Here is a 19,916-nt window from a genome sequence, read left to right as displayed (position 1 = left end):
TAAAAACAGGACACCAGGTGGCCCCGCCCCTCACCTGGCTGCACACGGGGCTGTTGTCATTTGTGTCGATCACCGTCACCTCCACGGTCGCCCGGGAAACAAAGAGTCCATCACTGGCGGTAACGTTGATGATGTAAAGGTTACACTCCTCCCGGTCCAGAGGCCACTTCACGTACATCTTCCACTCCCCCTGAACCAGACCCAGAGCAAACACGCCACGATGGTTCCCACCTGGAGAGGGAGGGAGGGAGAGAGAGAGTGAGAGAGAGGGAGAGTGAGAGAGGGGGAGAGGGAGGGAGAGGGAGAGAGAGAGAGGTATTGTTTTGTTGATTGCGCAGTAGCTTGCTGGACCTGGCAGAGAGGACAGCCACGGGAGCGAGAGCAGTCTCCTGCCGTGCAGCGTCTGAGTTATTGCTTTGCAAAGCAACAGAAGAAGATTCGTGTTTGTAAAATAAAGAATAGCTCACAGTGGACTCCGGTGTGGACTCTGGTTCAGGCTCAGTTCACTGTGAGCTCCTGTTTGTGTTGCTGGTGGCGCCCCCCCCTGCGGACATCATGTTTCTGTGTACCCTGTGTTTTCATACTGTAGTGATGAATTCTTCGACTGAGTAACGGAGTGAGTTTGGAAATGTTGCGTGCTCAGCTGTTATTTAAATGAAAGGTGTTGTCGTCATTGCTGCTGGAACACTGCAGATGTCTCTGTTGGATTATTAATAATTATTCATCTTAAAGGTTATTTTCATACTCGGCTTTAATAAACTGACGCTCCTGAGACTGGATGATGATGCTCATTTATGTTTATTTATATACTACAACATGATATCTGTTCATCACTTCACTGATAGAAGTGGAGAGTGAAGACAGAGAGGGTGGATGCTACACTCCATCCTGCACAGCAGCACACAGAGGACAGGGAGCTGAAAGGCTAACACCGCTCTGTTTTTTAGACTGAGAGGAAACAAACAGAGAGACGTAGAAAGGGGACACGAGTGAATCCACAGCGCGCACGGATCAGCTTCACGGCCTCCCGCAAGCTGATCAGGATGGAGTCTGAATCTATAGCAGCAGCTGAGAGACGGGGAGGACTCTGCTGACTCGTATAAACAGGTGTTCGATCAGCATCCAGGACCAGGACTGAAGGAGTCAACCATGACGGAGCAGCAGGTGTCAGGAGCCCAGGGGGGTTTATGGGTAGAAGCTCTCAGAGTAGGTCTGTAGGAGTCTCACAGGGACACATTGAGCCGTCCTGAGTGTGAACCCCAGTGAAGCTCAAAGGATTTCCAGCTTTAAGTTTCATCTACAGAACAAATGAGGAGGATCAGACTCGGATCCAGCAGCTCAGCAAAGACCAGCAGAGTAATCGCAGCGATTTATCCGATCACTGAAGATCAGAGAGCTGATGGTGTTTCATCCAGGACGGTTTCTCTGTCTTTAGGTTTGATGGAAGAATTAAGTAGAGAGGTAAATTATAATCTGATTTCTGCTGATGACAGATTAGACCAGCCCGCTGAAACGTGTGTCAGGCTGTAGCTGAACACGGTGCTGCAGGCGTTAGTCTGGGCCCGTTGGTGTGTTAATGACACACTGATGACCAGCATGCGGTCACACAGGGGAGCAGGACTCAAGCTTTCCTCTGCCTGTTTGAATGAACATGTTAAATCACAAAAACCAAGAGCTGCAGCGAAACTACTCATTGGGCCGACTCTGTCACCAGACAAAACCCACAGCTCTGCAAGAGTCCTTATGTGAATCAGGAGCAGGAGTAAGAGTAGAACATACAGGTTTATAAAAAGAAGCCTGGTTTGTTGTGCTTGTGATACCAGTAACATGTTTTCCTCCACAGATGAAATGTGTAATCTATCTCTGAAGGAGGAATCTGCCTCTTTGGATTCATCTTAGAGTCTGAATGCTCGGTCCTCCTGGCTAACTCAAACATGTATACACCTGTTTTCATAGAAAGGTTAGAAAATCACAGAGCTGGAGTCACATTTCATGATTTCAGACAGAAAGCTCCTTCATCATTCAGCGGTTAAAAAAGGTGATTTCGCTGCCTGGTAACAGGAGAGACTGCAGCACAACACCCAGGCAGATCAAAATGTCAGAGGGAGAGAGAGAGGAGAGGGCGAACTGGGACACCAAATCAGGCCTGACAACAAACTGTTCCAACACCATCCCAAACACCCAGCCGCCATCTTTCCTCTGCTGAGTGTGAGCGTCCGTGGGATCACGTGTTCGTGCAGGAGGAGAGCTCTCGTTACTATTCTTTAAATGATGTAAGAAAAGAAAGCAAGCGTCTTCGGAGCACAATGAGTGTGTGTGTGTGTGTGTGTGTGTGTGTGTGTGTGTGTGTGTGTGTGTGTGTGTGTGTGTGTGTGTGTGTGTGTGTGTGTGTTAGAGACGCTAACTTAAATGTCACGCTGAACTCAAACTGTACTGAAGTCTCGGTTCATCCTGACGAATAGAGGAGACAAAACAGTCAGCTCTGTTCGGGCTGACAGCCCGTTTCATCGCTGTTTGTTTTCCTTTTTATCCAGACATTGATCCACAACAAGTGCCAGTACACACAGTACACATCCTCACCACCTCCACGCTCCTGTTTCAGTGTCACTGTATGATTTTCACCCACTTCATGTCGGTAAGAAGTCTGTGCTATCTATGCTCACCATTAGCACGCTTATCAACACCCTAACAAAGCTCCTGCTGGTACCTCTAAAACCGGTGCCTCATCACAACCAGCAGTCTGTCGAGGGGAGGTAGAAGAAATAAGACCAGTGGACACGTTTCTGTCACATTAACACTGAAAACAAGACAGAGGGTACCGTTCTCGACGAGGCCATGCGGATACAGGAAAACCACGTAACGGCTCTGAGGACAGAGTAAGACGAAGAACATGGCAGAATCTGCATGAGTACAAGGTTTTTAAGAACAGGCTCAGTTTGTTACAAGCTCAGTTGCTACAGGCTCAGACTGCTATAGACTCAGACTGCTATAGACTCAGACTGCTATAGAATCAGACTGCTATAGACTCAGACTGCTATAGACTCAGACTGCTATAGACTCAGACAGCTATGGACTCATACTGCTTTAGACTCAGACTGCTATAGACTCAGGCTGCTATAGAATCAGACTGCTATAGACTCAGGCTGCTATAGACTCTGACTACTATAGACTCAGACTGTCACAGACTCAGACTGTCACAGACTCAGACTGTCACAGACACAGGCTGCTATAGACTCAGACTGCTATAGACTCAGGCTGCTATAGACTCAGACTGCTATAGACTCAGGCTGCTATATACTCAGACTGCTATAGATTCAGGCTGCTATAGACTCAGACTGCTATAGACTCAGACTGCTATAGACTCAGACTGCTATAGACTCAGGCTGCTATAGACTCAGACTGCTATAGACTCAGACTGCTATAGACTCAGGCTGCTATAGACTCAGGCAGCTATAGACTTAGGCTGCTATAGACTCAGGCTGCTATAGACTCAGGCTGCTATAGACTCAGACTGCTATAGACCCAGGCTGCTATAGACTCAGACTGCTATAGACTCAGACTGCTATAGACTCAGACTGCTATAGACTCAGGCTGCTATAGACTCAGGCTGCTATAGACTCAGGCTGCTATAGACTCAGACTGCTATAGACTCAGACTGCTATAGACTCAGACTGCTATAGACTCAGACTGCTATAGACTCAGGCTGCTATAGACTCAGGCTGCTATAGACTCAGGCTGCTATAGACTCAGACTGCTATAGACTCAGACTGCTATAGACTCAGACTGCTATAGACTCAGGCTGCTATAGACTTAGGCTGCTATAAACTCAGGCTGCTATAGACTCAGACTGCTATAGACTCAGACTGCTATAGACTCAGACTGCTATAGACTCAGACTGCTATAGACTCAGACTGCTATAGACTCAGGCTGCTATAGACTCAGGCTGCTATAGACTCTGACTGCTTTAAACTCAGACTGCTATAGACTCAGGCTGCTATAGACTCAGACTGCTTTAAACTCAGACTGCTATAGACTCAGGCTGCTATAGACTCAGACTGCTTTAAACTCAGGCTGCTATAGAATCAGACTGCTATAGACTCAGGCTGCTATAGACTCTGACTACTATAGACTCAGACTGTCACAGACTCAGACTGTCACAGACACAGGCTGCTATAGACTCAGACTGCTATAGACTCAGACTGCTGTAGACTCAGGCTGCTATAGACTCAGACTGCTATAGACTCAGGCTGCTATAGACTCAGACTGCTATAGACTCAGGCTGCTATAGACTCAGACTGCTATAGACTCAGGCTGCTATAGACTCAGGCAGCTATAGACTTAGGCTGCTATAGACTCAGGCTGCTATAGACTCAGACTGCTATAGACTCAGGCTGCTATAGACTCAGACTGCTATAGACTCAGACTGCTATAGACTCAGACTGTCACAGACTCAGACTGCTACAGACTCAGATTGTTATAGACTCAGACTGCTATAGACTCAGACTGTCAGACTTAGACTGCTATAGACTCAGATTGCTATAGACTCAGACTGCTATAGACTCAGACTGTCACAGACTCAGGCTGCTATAGACTCAGGCTGCTATAGACTCAGTCTGCTATAGACTCAGAATGTCACAGTATCAGACTGCTATAGACTCAGACTGTCACAGACTCAGACTGCTATAGACTCAGACTGCTATGGACTCAGACTGCTATAGACTCAGATTGCTATAGACTCAGACTGCTATGGACTCAGACTGTCACAGACTCAGACTGTTATAGACTCAGACTGCTATGGACTCAGGCTGCTATAGACTCAGGCTGCTATAGACTCAGACTGTCACAGACTCAGACTGTTATAGACTCAGACTGCTATAGACTCAGACTGCTATAGACTCAGACTGTTACAGACTCAGACTGCTATAGACTCAGGCTGCTAAAGGCTCAGATTGCTATAGACTCAAACTGTTATAGACTCAGACTGCTATAGTCTCAGACTGTTATAGACTCAGACCATAAATACAAACACAGGTGAGACAGAGACCTCAGATGCTCCTCTCCAGTATCTTACGAGGTAAGCCTTTATTTAACACCTCTGCAGTGTACATGTAATAACACATCATCATTTAGTAGGAACGTCTTTTGGTTCTTAGTTTGTGAAGTATCATGTATATGAAATATTCACATCAGACATACAAACACAAAGCAGTCAAAGACAAACCTTCAGGAGTGTCAGATTCTTAGAGATATCCCTTAATTACTTGTTTCCATCATTCTGCTGAGCCCAGAATGACACTGTGGAAAGTTAGCAGGAGTCTTCCTCCTGCCAGGCTTCATCGGTGAACTTAGAGGATACCTTTGTGCTCTGTCTGTATCTGCTGCAGCTCTTTTATTCAGAGTAACAGAGTGGTTCTCTGGAAGAGGAGACAAAGGTCACGTTTGTCAGTTTTAGCGACAGCTCATTTGCTTAGTTTTATTCTCTGAGCTCTCGGCTCCTCGCCTCCCTCCTCTCCAGCTGTCAGCTTTAAGGCCACATCACTCACATGTCTCTCAGTCACTCCCACTGTCTGCCTGACGCTCATTACAGCGCTAATACATGGAGGATTTCCTTCCTATCAAAAATCCTTCATTAGCTCTCTAGCTCTAGCCCAGTTTCCTGGGAGTCCTGACTTCATCATTACCTTCTGCAGTTTCAGGGAGCAGACAAGCTAATCAGTGAAGTGAATCCTCTGATCAGAATATTATAAAAGCAGTCCCCCTGCCTTCCTTCCTCTCTCTGCTCCCTCTGTTCACTGTAACATACGTATTTCTGTGCTTTGAGTTTTTCTTTGTCATGTCAGGAAACCAGCAAGCCATCTGCACATTGAGAAAGGGAACAAACAATACACTGACCCCACTGCTGTCCCTGTGCAGACCATACAGTGTCTTTAAGTATCACCACCAGCTGATGAGAGTTCATTTTTCCAGAAGCTAAAGATTAAACTAAGAAGCCTGTTTCAGCTGCTTCCTTCGGGTGTGTCTGCTCTGACTGCATTGACTCCCTCTCTTACCTGTGGAGAACTGTTACTGTCACAGTCTGCTGGATGCCTTGCTGCCATGAAAATGTTATCCCATTAAAATCCTGTTTCTGTCAGACCTGGAGAGCTGACATTCATGCACTTGTTCTTTGGAAGCTACCGAGGAGAATAAGTGGATTAGGTTCTTCTCTCCTCATGTTTATTCATGGCTGTAGATAAGGTAGGAGATTCAGAATACTAACACGTCTGAGGGAGGCTATGTTTAAGCTAAGAACTGGACTGATGCATGAAGACATTGTAGAGATATGGGCAACAACATACAGCGTAACATAAATAAAACTCAGCGGCAAGAACTCTGCTTGAAAAACAAGAATGATCAATGATCGAGGGAGAGGACAACAGCAGGGTCTGTTTAGTTTCTTCATGGTTCACAGAGCCATGAAGACTAACATGACAGACTGTAAACGTTACGAGTCTGAACCTCAGAGGTCTGCTCCTCTCAAAACAACAGACCAGGTCATTAAAAGCAGTCTCCTGTTCAGAATCTGGGTTTCTCTTACACTCAGTGCCAAACATGAAAACAGGAGGCTCTGTGAGCAGAGCTAGCTTTCTCTGGATGCTTAGCTTGTTTTCATACCATCAGGATTCCTAGAGAGTCTTCACAAGGTTATCACCACCACCCTAAATGACTGGTCTCCCCCCTGACCCCCTGGTTTCTGCCCATTCACAGACCTTAAACTTCACCTTACAATTAACTTTGACCATCATCACTCCTGAACTACACCCAGGTGTTTACCTACCTGAACGAGCTTTGCCTTCCTGTAGCTCTGAGCTCTTTAAAATCATCCGTAGCTGCATGTCAGTTATATAATCCATCAGACTGTTTCAGGCACACAGAATAACAAGGTCACATTTGGTGGTACTCACCGGTGATGTGGTAGCTGACTTGTCGGTTCACCGCCGAGCTGTCATCATCTCTGGTGTTCAGCACGGCCACCACCTCGCCTGGCGGGTCGCTCTCTTGAACCGAGCCAACATAATGTTGCTCCAGAAACCTGGGTGGGTTGTCATTGATGTCTGAGACTGCTACGGTCACCGTGGTGGTACTAGAGAGGGACACTGTCTCTCCGAGGTCTGAGGCCACCACAGTGAAAGTGTAGGATGGATTGGTCTCATGGTCCAGGTCTTTGCGAGTAGAGATCCAGCCTGTGTTGCTGTCAATGCTAAAAGTGTCTGCTAATTTGTGTGAATCCCCTTCTGGCTGTATTAATGCCCCCAGACTATATGTCACCTGACCGTTGGCCCCTGAGTCCTGGTCCAATGCTTGGACTTGTATGATTCTTGTTCCAACTGACATCCCTTCCATAACCGTGGTCTCATAGGAGACGGCCTCAAAGGCCGGTTTGTTGTCATTCAGATCCAACACTTTGAATTCCACATCGACAGAAGTCACAGAATCCAGTTTGGCCTGTTGTACCGTGGCTGTGACTTTGAAGTGGTATCCTTTGATCGCCTCGTGGTTCAGAGGTTTATCGAGCTTGATCACACCTGTGTCCCTCTCCACCACAAACACTCCCTCTTGGTTGTTCTCCCCAGTTTCTCCATCAACCACAGCAAAGGTAGCAGAGAGCGAGGTATGTCCTGGAGCAGGGTTGAGGCGCACTGTCCCTATGGCTGAACCTATAGGGGTGTCCTCTGGCATACGAAACATGTACTGATGTTGGCTGAAGGAGGGGATGAGGGTATCTGGAGAAAGAACATGGATGTAGACGGACACCAAAGAGTGTCGAACTGGGTTTCCTCCATCCACCGCCTTCACAAAGAAAGATAAAACTGAATTCCTCAAGTGACTGAAGCTGCCTTTGGTCACCATCCACCCATTGTCTGGGTCTATTTCCAGAATGTCTACGACAGGGACGTGTGCCTCACTGTACAGAGAATATGTCACTTTGGCATTAGTGCCATCATCAGGATCCCAGGCCTGAATCTGAGTCACCAGATAACCTTTAGTCACATCGGACTTGACTGAGGCTCGGTACTCTGTGGCACGAAACAACGGTACATTATCGTTATCGTCCAGCAGAGTGATCTGTACAGTACAGTAGGAGACACGGCCACCTGAGTCCCGAGCGGCTACTGTCAGGACCATGTCCCTATTGGCCGGATCCTCGCGGTCAAGCTTCTCCACAGTGCTGATCTGACCACTTACATCGACGCTGAATTGGTCTTTACCAACATCATTAACAAAGGAATAAACAACATGACCGAACACCCCAGGATCTGCATCGGTGGCCTTCACCTGGAATAAAACAAACGTCAGGTTGGACGACAGTATTTCATATGCTCAGAACTAATGTGAAGACATTATAGATTTGGTTTCAGCAGCACTCACCTGAATTACTTTGGTTCCCACTGCAGAGTTTTCTCGTAGCTCTGCCTCGTATGTATTTTGTCCAAACACCGGACTGTGCAGGTTGGCCCCCAACACCTTCACGTGTACCTGTGCTGTGCTGGTGAACACGCCATCAGACACTGACACATTCAGGCTGTAGGCAGACTCCATTCTCTGCTTTCGGAGGCTGGACAGGGTGATGATTCCTGTCCTCTTGTCCATCACAAAGTTCATTCTTTCATTTCCTGATAAAATGCTGTACTCCAGTTTGTCAAAGTCAGAGCTGTCAGCGTCTGAGGCCTGGACGCAGGTGACAAAGTGTCCTCTGGGTGCCAACTCATTCACATACGCCTCATAAAGAAGCTGATTGAAAATGGGAGGATTGTCGTTCATGTCATTCACCACAACGATGACTGAAACTTCACTGCTCAGAGGAGGGAAGCCGTTATCTGTAGCCCTGACAGTGAAGTCATATTTCTGGACTAGTTCGTGGTCCAGCATTCGAGCAGTGAGAATTAAACCGCTGCTGCTATCAACGTGGAAGTAATCTGTGCTGTTATGAACATCTGAAAAGATCTGGTAGCGGACGACATTGTTCTTCTCTGAGTCTCTGTCAGTGGCGATAACTTGAAGAGCTGGAGTTCCAATCATGACTGTTTCAGACAGAACTACCATGTAGGACATTTTCTGAAAGACAGGCAGGTTGTCATTCACATCCAGCACAACCACGTCTACGTCCACCTCTGCACGAGCGCCGGTCAGACAGTCGGTGGCTCTGACGGTAAGGTGGTATGACGAGGATGTCTCATAGTCTAGAGAGTGGATGACACTAATCACTCCAGTATCGAAGCCGATGTCAAATTGGAGAGAGGGGTCTCCATCAACAATGGTGTAGATGATGTTCTGACCTTCAGGACTCGTAGCGTTGATACCGAGGATAGGTGTGTGTACGGCCACGTCCTCATTCACAGAGACAGAATAAAAGGACTTATCAAACACTGGCATGGCTTTGTTGACTACAGTTATGGGGAACTCTGTGGTAGAAGAGAGAGGAGGATAACCTCCATCTCTGGCATATATCACCATCTGATACTCCACATTGGACAAATCAGACTCAAAAGCCCTCTTAAGGCTGATACTTCCTGTCTGCCGGTCGATGTCAAAGTGACCGTGGTCGTCCTTGAGATAGTAGGACACCTCTCCGTTAATGCCTTTGTCGCTGTCCACAGCCATAACTCTGAAAATATGTGACGCAGGCTCGGCCTCTACTTGAACAGCTGCATAATAAGGAAGACCAATAAACACAGGCGCATTGTCATTTATATCCTCAACTTGGACTCGAACCAGAACTCTGGCCACATGCAGGCGGTCATGCTCCCTTCTCGCCTCAACGACCAGCTCATAGAACTCCCGCTCCTCACGGTCAAAGGGTACGCCTGTGGTTTGGATCACGCCTGATGTGGGACGGATTTTGAAGCGTGTGCCTGCATTCAATAAGGTGTACTTGAGTGGTTCATTGAGGCGATTTCCCACAGCATTGACCACAGCCACCTTGGTGATATTTGATACATTCTCTTGAATTGATGAAGAGTAAAGACTCTGGGTGAAGCTGAGACCAGAGTCCAGAGCCTCTCGGACAAGAATGGTTACCAAAGCAGTGCTGGAGAACTTCCCATCTGAAACTTTGACGCTCAGGCGGAAGCGTTCCTTGGAGAAGTTGTTGTTTTTGACGATGATGACTCCACTGGAAGGCTGGATGGCAAAGTGCTCCAGCACACCATCAGTCAGAGAGTATGAGAGCTCTGTAGAGATGTCTTTATCAGGGTCTACGGCTGAAACCTGCAGAGCCTCCACGCCGATATATGTGGGCAGTAGCAGCACTGTTTCATAGACACTCTGCATGAAGCGAGGAGGGGAATCATTGGTGTCGATCACTTGAATTGTGACCTCAGTCGGACTCTCTGCTGTGAGCTGTGGTCTGCCATTATCTCTGACGTGAACATGGAAGTGGAAGCTGGAAAAAGTCTCATGGTCCAGATTAGCAATGGTTCTAATGGAGCCAGTTCCTGAGTCCACAGTGAAGAACATTTTGGCCGTGTCCTCGACGATCTGGTAAACCAACAGAGCGTTTTGGTTGCGATCAGCGTCCGTGGCTCTGATGACGAGAGGTGATTCGTCCGAGTCCAGGACAACACTGTTGACTGGTGCCGCCTCACTGATGCTGCCATGATAGTGAAGCTGCTGGAACACTGGGGGGTTGTCGTTCTCATCCACGAGCTGGATTAACAGGGTGGCGTTAGAGGCCATGCCAGCCATGTTGGTAGCCTGGACTATCAGGGTGTAAGAAGCTGTGGTCTCGTAGTCCAGAGGTTTCTGACTGGTGATCACTCCACTGTACTGATTTATCTGGAACACACGGTTGGTGTTTCCCTGCTTGATGTCGTAGGTGAGGGTAGACTGACTGACTGCATTGACCGCCGTGATGGAGGTCCCGACCGCCGCGTTCTCTGTGATTTCAGCCTGGTACTCTGGCTGAGGGAACTTTGGGCCGGCGTTGTCAGAGAGGGTGACGGCGACGCGCACCACAGTGGTAGTGGACAGAGGAGGGGATCCACTGTCAGTAGCTCGAACTGTGAGGACATAATGACCGATGCTGGACAAGTCCAGGTCACGGGCAACAGTGATGATTCCCAAAACTGGTTCAATGTGGAATGAATTTCCAGTGTTCCCTAATAAAACATAGAAACAAAGATTAAAGTTTATTTTAACAAAGCTCAGAAAATATTCACGGCTCACTGTCGTCAGGAACACTCCCAGTTACATCAACTACTGTCTCACCTGGACTCTGTCTCAGCAGGACTCTGTGTCAGCTGGACTATGTGTCAGCTGGACTATGTGTCAGTGGGACTCTGTGTCAGCTGGACTCTGTCTCACCTGGACTCTGTCTCACATGGACTCTGCCTCACCTGAACTCTGCCTCAACTGGACTCTGTCTCACCTGGACTCTGTCTCACCTGGACTCTGTGTCAGCTGGACTCTGTCTCAGTGGGACTCTGTGTCAGCTGGACTCTGTCTCACCTGGACTCTGTCTCACCTGGACTCTGCCTCACCTGAACTCTGCCTCAGCTGCACTCTGTCTCACCTGGACTCTGTCTCAGCTGGACACTGTGTCAGCTGGACTCGGTCTCACATGGACTCTGTCTCACCTGCTTCGATGGAGTATCGCAGCTCAGCGTTCTCCCCTTTGTCTTTGTCCAAAGCAGTGACCTGGACCACAGCTGAGCCCACAGCTGCAGACTCGTACACCGAGCCTTCATACAGAGCGCTGGTAAAGATGGGGACATGGTCATTTATATCTTCCACTTCTATCAGCACGCGAGCCAGGTTCTTTCTGTACGGGAACTCTTGGTCCTTCACCTGAAGTGAACAAAGGAAATCAAGTCTTAAAGGTGTCACCAAGAGGTGGTGAAGAACCAAATACAACCAGACCCGAGCTTGCAGACTTACGATGACGGTAAGGATGTGCTGGGCGCAGGCCTCGTGATCCAGCCTCTGAACCGTGTGGATGGTGCCCAGGCTCGGGTGGATGCGGAACAGACGCATGCTGTTGGGGTCGATGGAGCTCTGCAGGGAGTAGGTCAGCTTGTGATGCTCGTCACGGTCTGATGCCAGAACTTGGACCACTTCAGTGTCAGGAGGCGTGTCCTCAGAAATGGTGACATCATAGGTTGGTTGGGAGAAGATGGGAGCGTTGTCGTTGTTATCCAAAACAGTGACATGAACCTGAAACATTAGAGACACAGAGAGGAGACGCTGACCTGACTTTACTCTAGAGATTACACACATGTGTCCTGTCTGATGAAGTCCTGGTCCCTGCTCAGACAGACCTCTGGAGGAGACAGTGACCTGCCTTTACTCTGGAGATACAAACATGTCTCCTGTCTGATATAGTCCTGATCCCTGCTCAGACAGAACTCTGGAGGAGACGGTGACCTGCCTTTACTCTGGAGATTAAAAACATGTCTCCTGTCTGATGTAGTCCTGGTCCCTGCTCAGACAGAACTCTGGAGGAGACAGGATGAGGAAGAACAAGTTTTTGTCATTTGGTAAAGTAGATTCCAGTGTTTGTGTTCAGCTGCATGATGGAGCTCAGTTTGACAGGTTTAGCCGCTTGAAGCTTCATCAGCACGCAAAGAAAGAACACCGCTAGGAAAACACAGTTTGGAACCTTTCTCTAGGTTTCTGCGATTAGACGCAAAGTGGCCAGATCACGATTAACGCTCTCTGAGGAGCTTCAACCCAAATCAAGCTGAGTGGAGCTTCGACCCAAATCAAGCTGAGAGAAGCTCTGAGCAACAACCATCACGTCTCTGACCCACTGTGTCCCGCTGACTCACAGGACGCACAGAGCGCCAACCCATGACTCATCAGGAAAGATCATGAGTCATAGCTAATGAGCTTAGCACAAGTCAGGAAACACAGACAGGTGAGAGACAGACAGGTGAGATAGAGACAGGTGAGACAGACAGGTATGGGTCAGGTACGGGTCAGGTACAGGTCAGGTGCGGGTCAGGTACGGGTCAGGTGTGAGTCAGGTAAAGATAATGTACGGGCAGGTACGGGTCAGGTGCGAGTCAGGTGCGAGTCAGGTGCGAGTCAGGTAAAGGTCAGGTAAAGGTCAGGTAAAGGTCAGGTAAAGGTCAGTTAAGAGTCAGGTACAGGTCAGGTACGGGTCAGGTAAAGATCAGGTACGGGTCAGGTAAAGGTCAGGTACGGGTCAGGTACGGGTCAGTTACGGGTCAGTTACAGGTCAGGTACAGGTCAGGTATGGGTCAGGTACAGGTCAGGTACGGGTCAGGTACAGGTCAGGTACGGGTCAGGTACAGGACAGGTACAGGTCAGTTACAGGTCAGGTACGGGTCAGGTACAGGTCAGGTGCGGGTCAGGTACGGGTCAGGTGTGAGTCAGGTAAAGATAATGTACGGGCAGGTACGGGTCAGGTGCGAGTCAGGTGCGAGTCAGGTAAAGGTCAGGTAAAGGTCAGGTAAAGGTCAGTTAAGAGTCAGGTACAGGTCAGGTACGGGTCAGGTAAAGATCAGGTACGGGTCAGGTAAAGGTCAGGTACGGGTCAGGTACGGGTCAGTTACGGGTCAGTTACAGGTCAGGTACAGGTCAGGTATGGGTCAGGTACAGGTCAGGTACGGGTCAGGTACAGGTCAGGTACAGGTCAGGTACGGGTCAGGTACAGGACAGGTACAGGTCAGTTACAGGTCAGGTACGGGTCAAGTACGGGTCAAGTACAGGCCAGGTACGGGTTGGGCTGCTGCTGTAGAGGACAGGATGTTCTGCAGTGTGGACTAAGGAACAGGTGGAGGAAGGTCGATGCTGACTGATGGACAGGCTATGTGAAGAATGGAGGAGGGACAGGTCTGGGACAGGTGTGGATCTACACCTCATACAAAGGTGAGCCAGGTATACACGGTCTTGTGATGGAGGGGAAGGGAAGGCCGTCCTCGTGTTGTCGTCTCTTGCAGCATCTCTATGCGAGCAGCGGCGTCTCTGTCGCTCACAAAGAGAGTTGGCCTTGAGGGAAGTGTCTTTTCAGAGCGCTCGTCTTTTAACAAGGCGCTCTGAGTGCTTCTGCTTTAAAAGCTCTGAACTTTTCACAAAGGTGATGCTGCTCTTTTTTACACAGCCAATCACGTGAAGCGGAGCTCTTCTACATGGTAACTACGAAAATAGAGCAGAAGGCGCTTGTGTCCGTCCTGAGCAGCATGAAATGTCAGAGATGATGGTAACAGATTTAGAAAGGAGCAGAAGCAGCTCTGCCCAGTGTCGACGTCCTGTGAGCTCCACAGCTGTCAGCCTGAGCACAGACAGCAGCCTTCATTACAAACACACCACCAGACTTTCCTGAACATACAGACCAATCATGAAGCTGGGCAGACGCTCACCATGAACAGCCTGATCGACTTTACACAGGACACACAGTAACAGCCTGATCCACTCTACACAGGACACCTAGTAACAGTCAGATCGACTTTACACAGGACACACAGTAACAGCCTGATCCACTCTACACAGGACACACAGTAACAGCCTGATCCACTCTACACAGGACACACAGTAACAGCCTGATCCACTCTACACAGGACACACAGTAACAGCCTGATCCACTCTACACAGGACACACAGTAACAGCCTGATCCACTCTACACAGGACACACAGTAACAGGCTGATCCACTCTACACAGGACACACAGTAACAGGCTGATCCACTCTACACAGGACACACAGTAACAGGCTGATCCACTCTACACAGGACACACAGTAACAGCCTGATCCACTCTACACAGGACACACAGTAACAGCCTGATCCACTCTACACAGGACACACAGTAACAGGCTGATCCACTCTACACAGGACACACAGTAACAGCCTGATCCACTCTACACAGGACACACAGTAACAGCCTGATCCACTCTACACAGGACACAAAGTAACAGCCTGATCCACTCTACACAGGACACACAGTAACAGCCTGATCCACTCTACACAGGACACACAGTAACAGGCTGATCCACTCTACACAGGACACACAGTAAAAGCCAATCCACTCTACACAGGACACACAGTAACAGGCTGATCCACTCTACACCGGACACACAGTAACAGCCAGATCCACTCTACACAGGACACACAGTAACAGCCTGATCCACTCTACACAGGACACACAGTAACAGCCTGATCCACTCTACACAGGACACACAGTAACAGGCTGATCCACTCTACACAGGATACACAGTAAAAGCCAATCCACTCTACACAGGACACACAGTAACAGGCTGATCCACTCTACACCAGACACACAGTAACAGCCTGATCCACTCTACACAGGACACACAGTAACAGCCTGATCCGCTCTACACAGGACACACAGTAACAGCCTGATCCACTCTACACAGGACACACAGTAACAGCCTGATCCACTCTACACAGGACACACAGTAACAGGCTGATCCACTCTACACAGGACACACAGTAAAAGCCAATCCACTCTACACAGGACACACAGTAACAGGCTGATCCACTCTACACAGGACACACAGTAAAAGCCAATCCACTCTACACAGGACACACAGTAACAGCCTGATCCACTCTACACAGGACACACAGTAACAGGCTGATCCACTCTACACAGGACACACAGTAACAGCCTGATCCACTCTACACAGGACACACAGTAACAGCCTGATCCACTATACACAGGACACACAGTAACAGCCTGATCCACTCTACACAGGACACACAGTAACAGCCTGATCCACTCTACACAGGACACACAGTAACAGCCTGATCCACTCTACACAGGACACACAGTAACAGCCTGATCCACTCTACACAGGACACACAGTAACAGCCTGATCCACTCTACACAGGACACACAGTAACAGGCTGATCCACTCTACACCGGACACACAGTAACAGCCTGATCCACTCTACACAGGACACACAGTAACAGCCTGATCCACTCTACACAGGACACAGGTCTTTGTGAACTCAGCAGGCTTAAAGCAGGATCTGTATTTATGGCAGTGAACCTCACCTGTTGACCTCAGCTGCTGACCTCATCTAATGTCCTCACCTGCTGACCTCACCTGCTGACCTCATCTGCTGACCTCATCTGCTGACCTCACCTGCTGACCTCACCTGCTGACCTCATCTGCTGACCTCATCTGCTGACCTCACCTGCTGAGATCCAGATTGATCATTGAAGCTCTGCGTCTGTGTTTCCGTTAGCTTCTTGTTGAGTTTAATGAACACACTGCAGATACGTGCAGCAGAGAGCGTGAACATCACATGCATGCTTGCAGCGATGCAGGAACAAAAAGTGTAATTGGAGTCATGATAACCTGTGCAGTGTTACTGGATACACAGAGACAGAAATAGAGGTGCAGAGCTCCAAACCCTCAGAGAAAACACAAACACTCACACACCGGATTCTAACCTCCTCTGTAAGGTGACAGAGCTAACCGCTGAGCCGCTGTGCCGACTGATCCCCTGCCAGCACACACCAACCCGACTCTGTGACGATTACAAAGTACAAAAAAGCAGCAGGACTCAGCGGGGGAGGAAAGAGACGTCGTGCACTCTGCTCACATCCAAAGATTTGTACTGATTCGTTTCCAGAGGAACAGAACGAGAGACTGAGGAGAGGCTAAATTTAAACCCTCCTGCAGCAGTCTGCAGCCTTCTGCTGCTCCATGACCAGACTTTCCCCACGGCATGACGCCATGCTGACTCTCCATCTGGGAGCTGCTTCCCATCTTACAGGTGTGTGTGTGTGTGTGTGTGTGTGTGTGTGTGTGTGTGTGTTTGTGTGTGTGGGGGTGGGTGTGTGTGTGTGTGTGTGTGACATGAAGAACAGGTGATGCAGGTGACTGCTGTGTATCTGTAAGTACATGCTGTGTGTTACTGACTATTTGTTTGTTTCTTTGAGTTTTTTTTTTAATGGTTATTGGGAGCTGGAGGCTCCACCCCTCACACTCTGTAAGTATGCGTGTAACGCCGGCAGCACCATCTCCTGGTCACAGAGCTGTAGCTGGATGGAGCAGTGTCTGCTGCAGGGTTGAGCGTCCTGCTTCGTAAGAGCTCTCTGTGACGGCGGCAGAGCGCTCAGATCAGCTGCAGCAAAAAGGCAGAGCGCTCCAGAAAGAGGCTTTCCTCCCAGCGGCTGCACGCCGCTACAAACACTCTGCTTTCAGGACACAAGGAGACGCGGAGACTCCACAGAAACACTTAGTGGACCAGCCTGAAGGAACCAGCTTATATAAGACCGGAATCTGGGTCACTGTGATCCTGAATCTCTCTGAGTATTCACAACAAGCCAGCAGGACAGGTGCATCCAAACCACCTCACCTGTGACACTGAGACACCTAAACACTGACACACCTAAACACAGACACACCTCAACACTGAGACACTGAGACACCTAAACACAGACACACCTCAACACTGAGACACCTCAACACTGACACACCTAAACACAGACACACCTCAACACTGAGACACCTCAACACTGAGACACCTCAACACTGAGACACCTCAACACTGAGACACCTCAACACCTCAATACTGAGACACCTCAACACTGAGACACTGAGACACCTCAGCACTGAGACACCTCAACACTGAGACACTGAGACACCTTAACACTGAGACACCTCAACACTGAGACACCTTAACACTGAGACACCTCAACACTGAGACACTGAGACACCTTAACACTGAGACATTGAGACACTGAGACACCTCAGCACTGAGACACCTCAACACTGAGACATTGAGACACTGAGACACCTCAACACTGAGACACCTCAACACTGAGACACCTCAACACTGAGACACCTCAACACTGAGACACTGAGACATTGAGACACTGAGACACCTCAGCACTGAGACACCTCAACACTGATACACCTTAACACTGAGACACCTCAACACTGAGACACTGAGACACCTAAACAGTGAGACACCTCAACACTGAGACACCTTAACACTGAGACACCTCAACACTGAGACACCTTAACACTGAGACATTGAGACACTGAGACACCTCAGCACTGAGACACCTCAACACCTCAACACTGAGACACCTTAACACTGAGACACCTCAACACTGAGACACCTCAATACTGAGACACTGAGACACCTCAACACTGAGACACCTTAACACTGAGACACCTCAACACCTCAACACCTCAACACCTCAACACTGAGACACCTTAACACTGAGACACCTCAACACTGAGACACCTCAATACTGAGACACTGAGACACCTCAACACTGAGACACCTTAACACTGAGACACCTCAACACTGAGACACCTCAACACTGAGACACCTCAACACTGAGACATTGAGACACTGAGACACCTCAACACTGAGACACCTCAGCATTGAGACACCTCAGCACTGAGACACCTCAACACTGAGACACCTCAACACTGAGACACCTCAACACTGAGACACCTCAACACTGAGACACCTCAACACTGAGACATTGAGACACTGAGACACCTCAACACTGAGACACCTCAACACTGAGACACCTCAACACTGAGACACCTCAACACTGAGACACTGAGACATTGAGACACTGAGACACCTCAGCACTGAGACACCTCAACACTGATACACCTTAACACTGAGACACCTCAACACTGAGACACTGAGACACCTAAACAGTGAGACACCTCAACACTGAGACACCTTAACACTGAGACACCTCAACACTGAGACACCTTAACACTGAGACATTGAGACACTGAGACACCTCAGCACTGAGACACCTCAACACCTCAACACCTCAACACCTCAACACTGAGACACCTTAACACTGAGACACCTCAACACTGAGACACCTCAATACTGAGACACTGAGACACCTCAACACTGAGACACCTTAACACTGAGACACCTCAACACTGAGACACCTCAACACTGAGACACCTCAACACTGAGACATTGAGACACTGAGACACCTCAACACTGAGACACCTCAGCATTGAGACACCTCAGCACTGAGACACCTCAACACTGAGACACCTCAACACTGAGACACCTCAACACTTTGTGTTACCTCTGTGTAGGCGGTGTTGTCAGGTGTGTGTTACCTGTGTGTAGGTGGTGTTATAAGGTGTGTGTTACCTGTGTGTAGGCGGTGTTGTCAGGTGTGTGTTACCTCTGTGTAGGCGGTGTTGTAAGGTGTGTGTTACCTGTGTGTAGGCGGTGTTGTCAGGTGTGTGTTACCTCTGTGTAGGCGGTGTTGTAAGGTGTGTGTTACCTGTGTGTAGGCGGGGTTGTAAGGTGTGTGTTACCTGTGTGTGGGTGGTGTTGTAAGGTGTGTGTTACCTGTGTGTAGATGGTGTTGTAAGGTGTGTGTTACCTGTGTGTAGGCGGTGTTGGTTCCGTCCGTCGCCTGCACGCTCAGGTTATAGAAGCCACGTTGCTCGGCGTCCAGAGGTTTGGCGATAATGATAGTGCCCACAGCTTTCTCCACGTCAAACACACTCTCCATGTTTCCACCTGCTCAGGACGGAGGAAGAGCAAAGTGTCAGACACACACCTGGGAAACCTTCAGGACACACAGCTGCTGCTTTTAGAGCTTTGGTTTTCAGCCATGTGTCACACCTACTGAATGTCCAGACAGGTGAAGTCAGTTGATCTCTCGACTGACTCAGAGTGAGGGACCAACGTAAGACGCCTCTCTATTTACTCGTCTACATCATGTGGCACGAGGAGAACCTGGGAACAGAGTCCCATGATCCGGATCAAAACACCAAAGTTTTGATCCTAAATATGTTTTTATCTCTTTGCTGTTTTTCTGCTTCGTGTTTAATAAAACCAACACATGACGGGAGACCACTACGCTCACACACTGCAATGAGTGTGTGACAGTGTTCATGAGTGATTGCTCTCAACAAAACACACACCGACACACGGA

At 48.8% G+C, this 19,916-nt stretch overlaps 1 protein-coding gene across 1 annotated transcript in view; it reads right to left on the bottom strand.

Annotated features, from left to right (window-relative positions):
• The window catches only part of fat3a (FAT atypical cadherin 3a), a 120,964-nt gene that overhangs the window by 28,889 nt on the left and 72,159 nt on the right, over window positions 1-19,916 (bottom strand). Inside the window, exons 7-12 of the mRNA XM_034677794.1 lie at window positions 19,359-19,498; window positions 11,917-12,192; window positions 11,616-11,826; window positions 8,410-11,138; window positions 6,945-8,316; window positions 35-231 (exon numbers count right to left, since the gene is read on the bottom strand). Of these exons, the coding sequence (XP_034533685.1) occupies window positions 35-231; window positions 6,945-8,316; window positions 8,410-11,138; window positions 11,616-11,826; window positions 11,917-12,192; window positions 19,359-19,498 (4,925 nt within the window). The remainder of the gene's footprint in view (window positions 1-34; window positions 232-6,944; window positions 8,317-8,409; window positions 11,139-11,615; window positions 11,827-11,916; window positions 12,193-19,358; window positions 19,499-19,916) is intronic.

Source organism: Notolabrus celidotus, chromosome 24 (assembly GCF_009762535.1).
Source record: "Notolabrus celidotus isolate fNotCel1 chromosome 24, fNotCel1.pri, whole genome shotgun sequence".
Lineage (NCBI taxonomy): Eukaryota > Metazoa > Chordata > Actinopteri > Labriformes > Labridae > Notolabrus > Notolabrus celidotus.
Note: the sequence above shows the minus strand (reverse complement) of the source record. Positions and strands in the feature narration are given on the sequence as shown.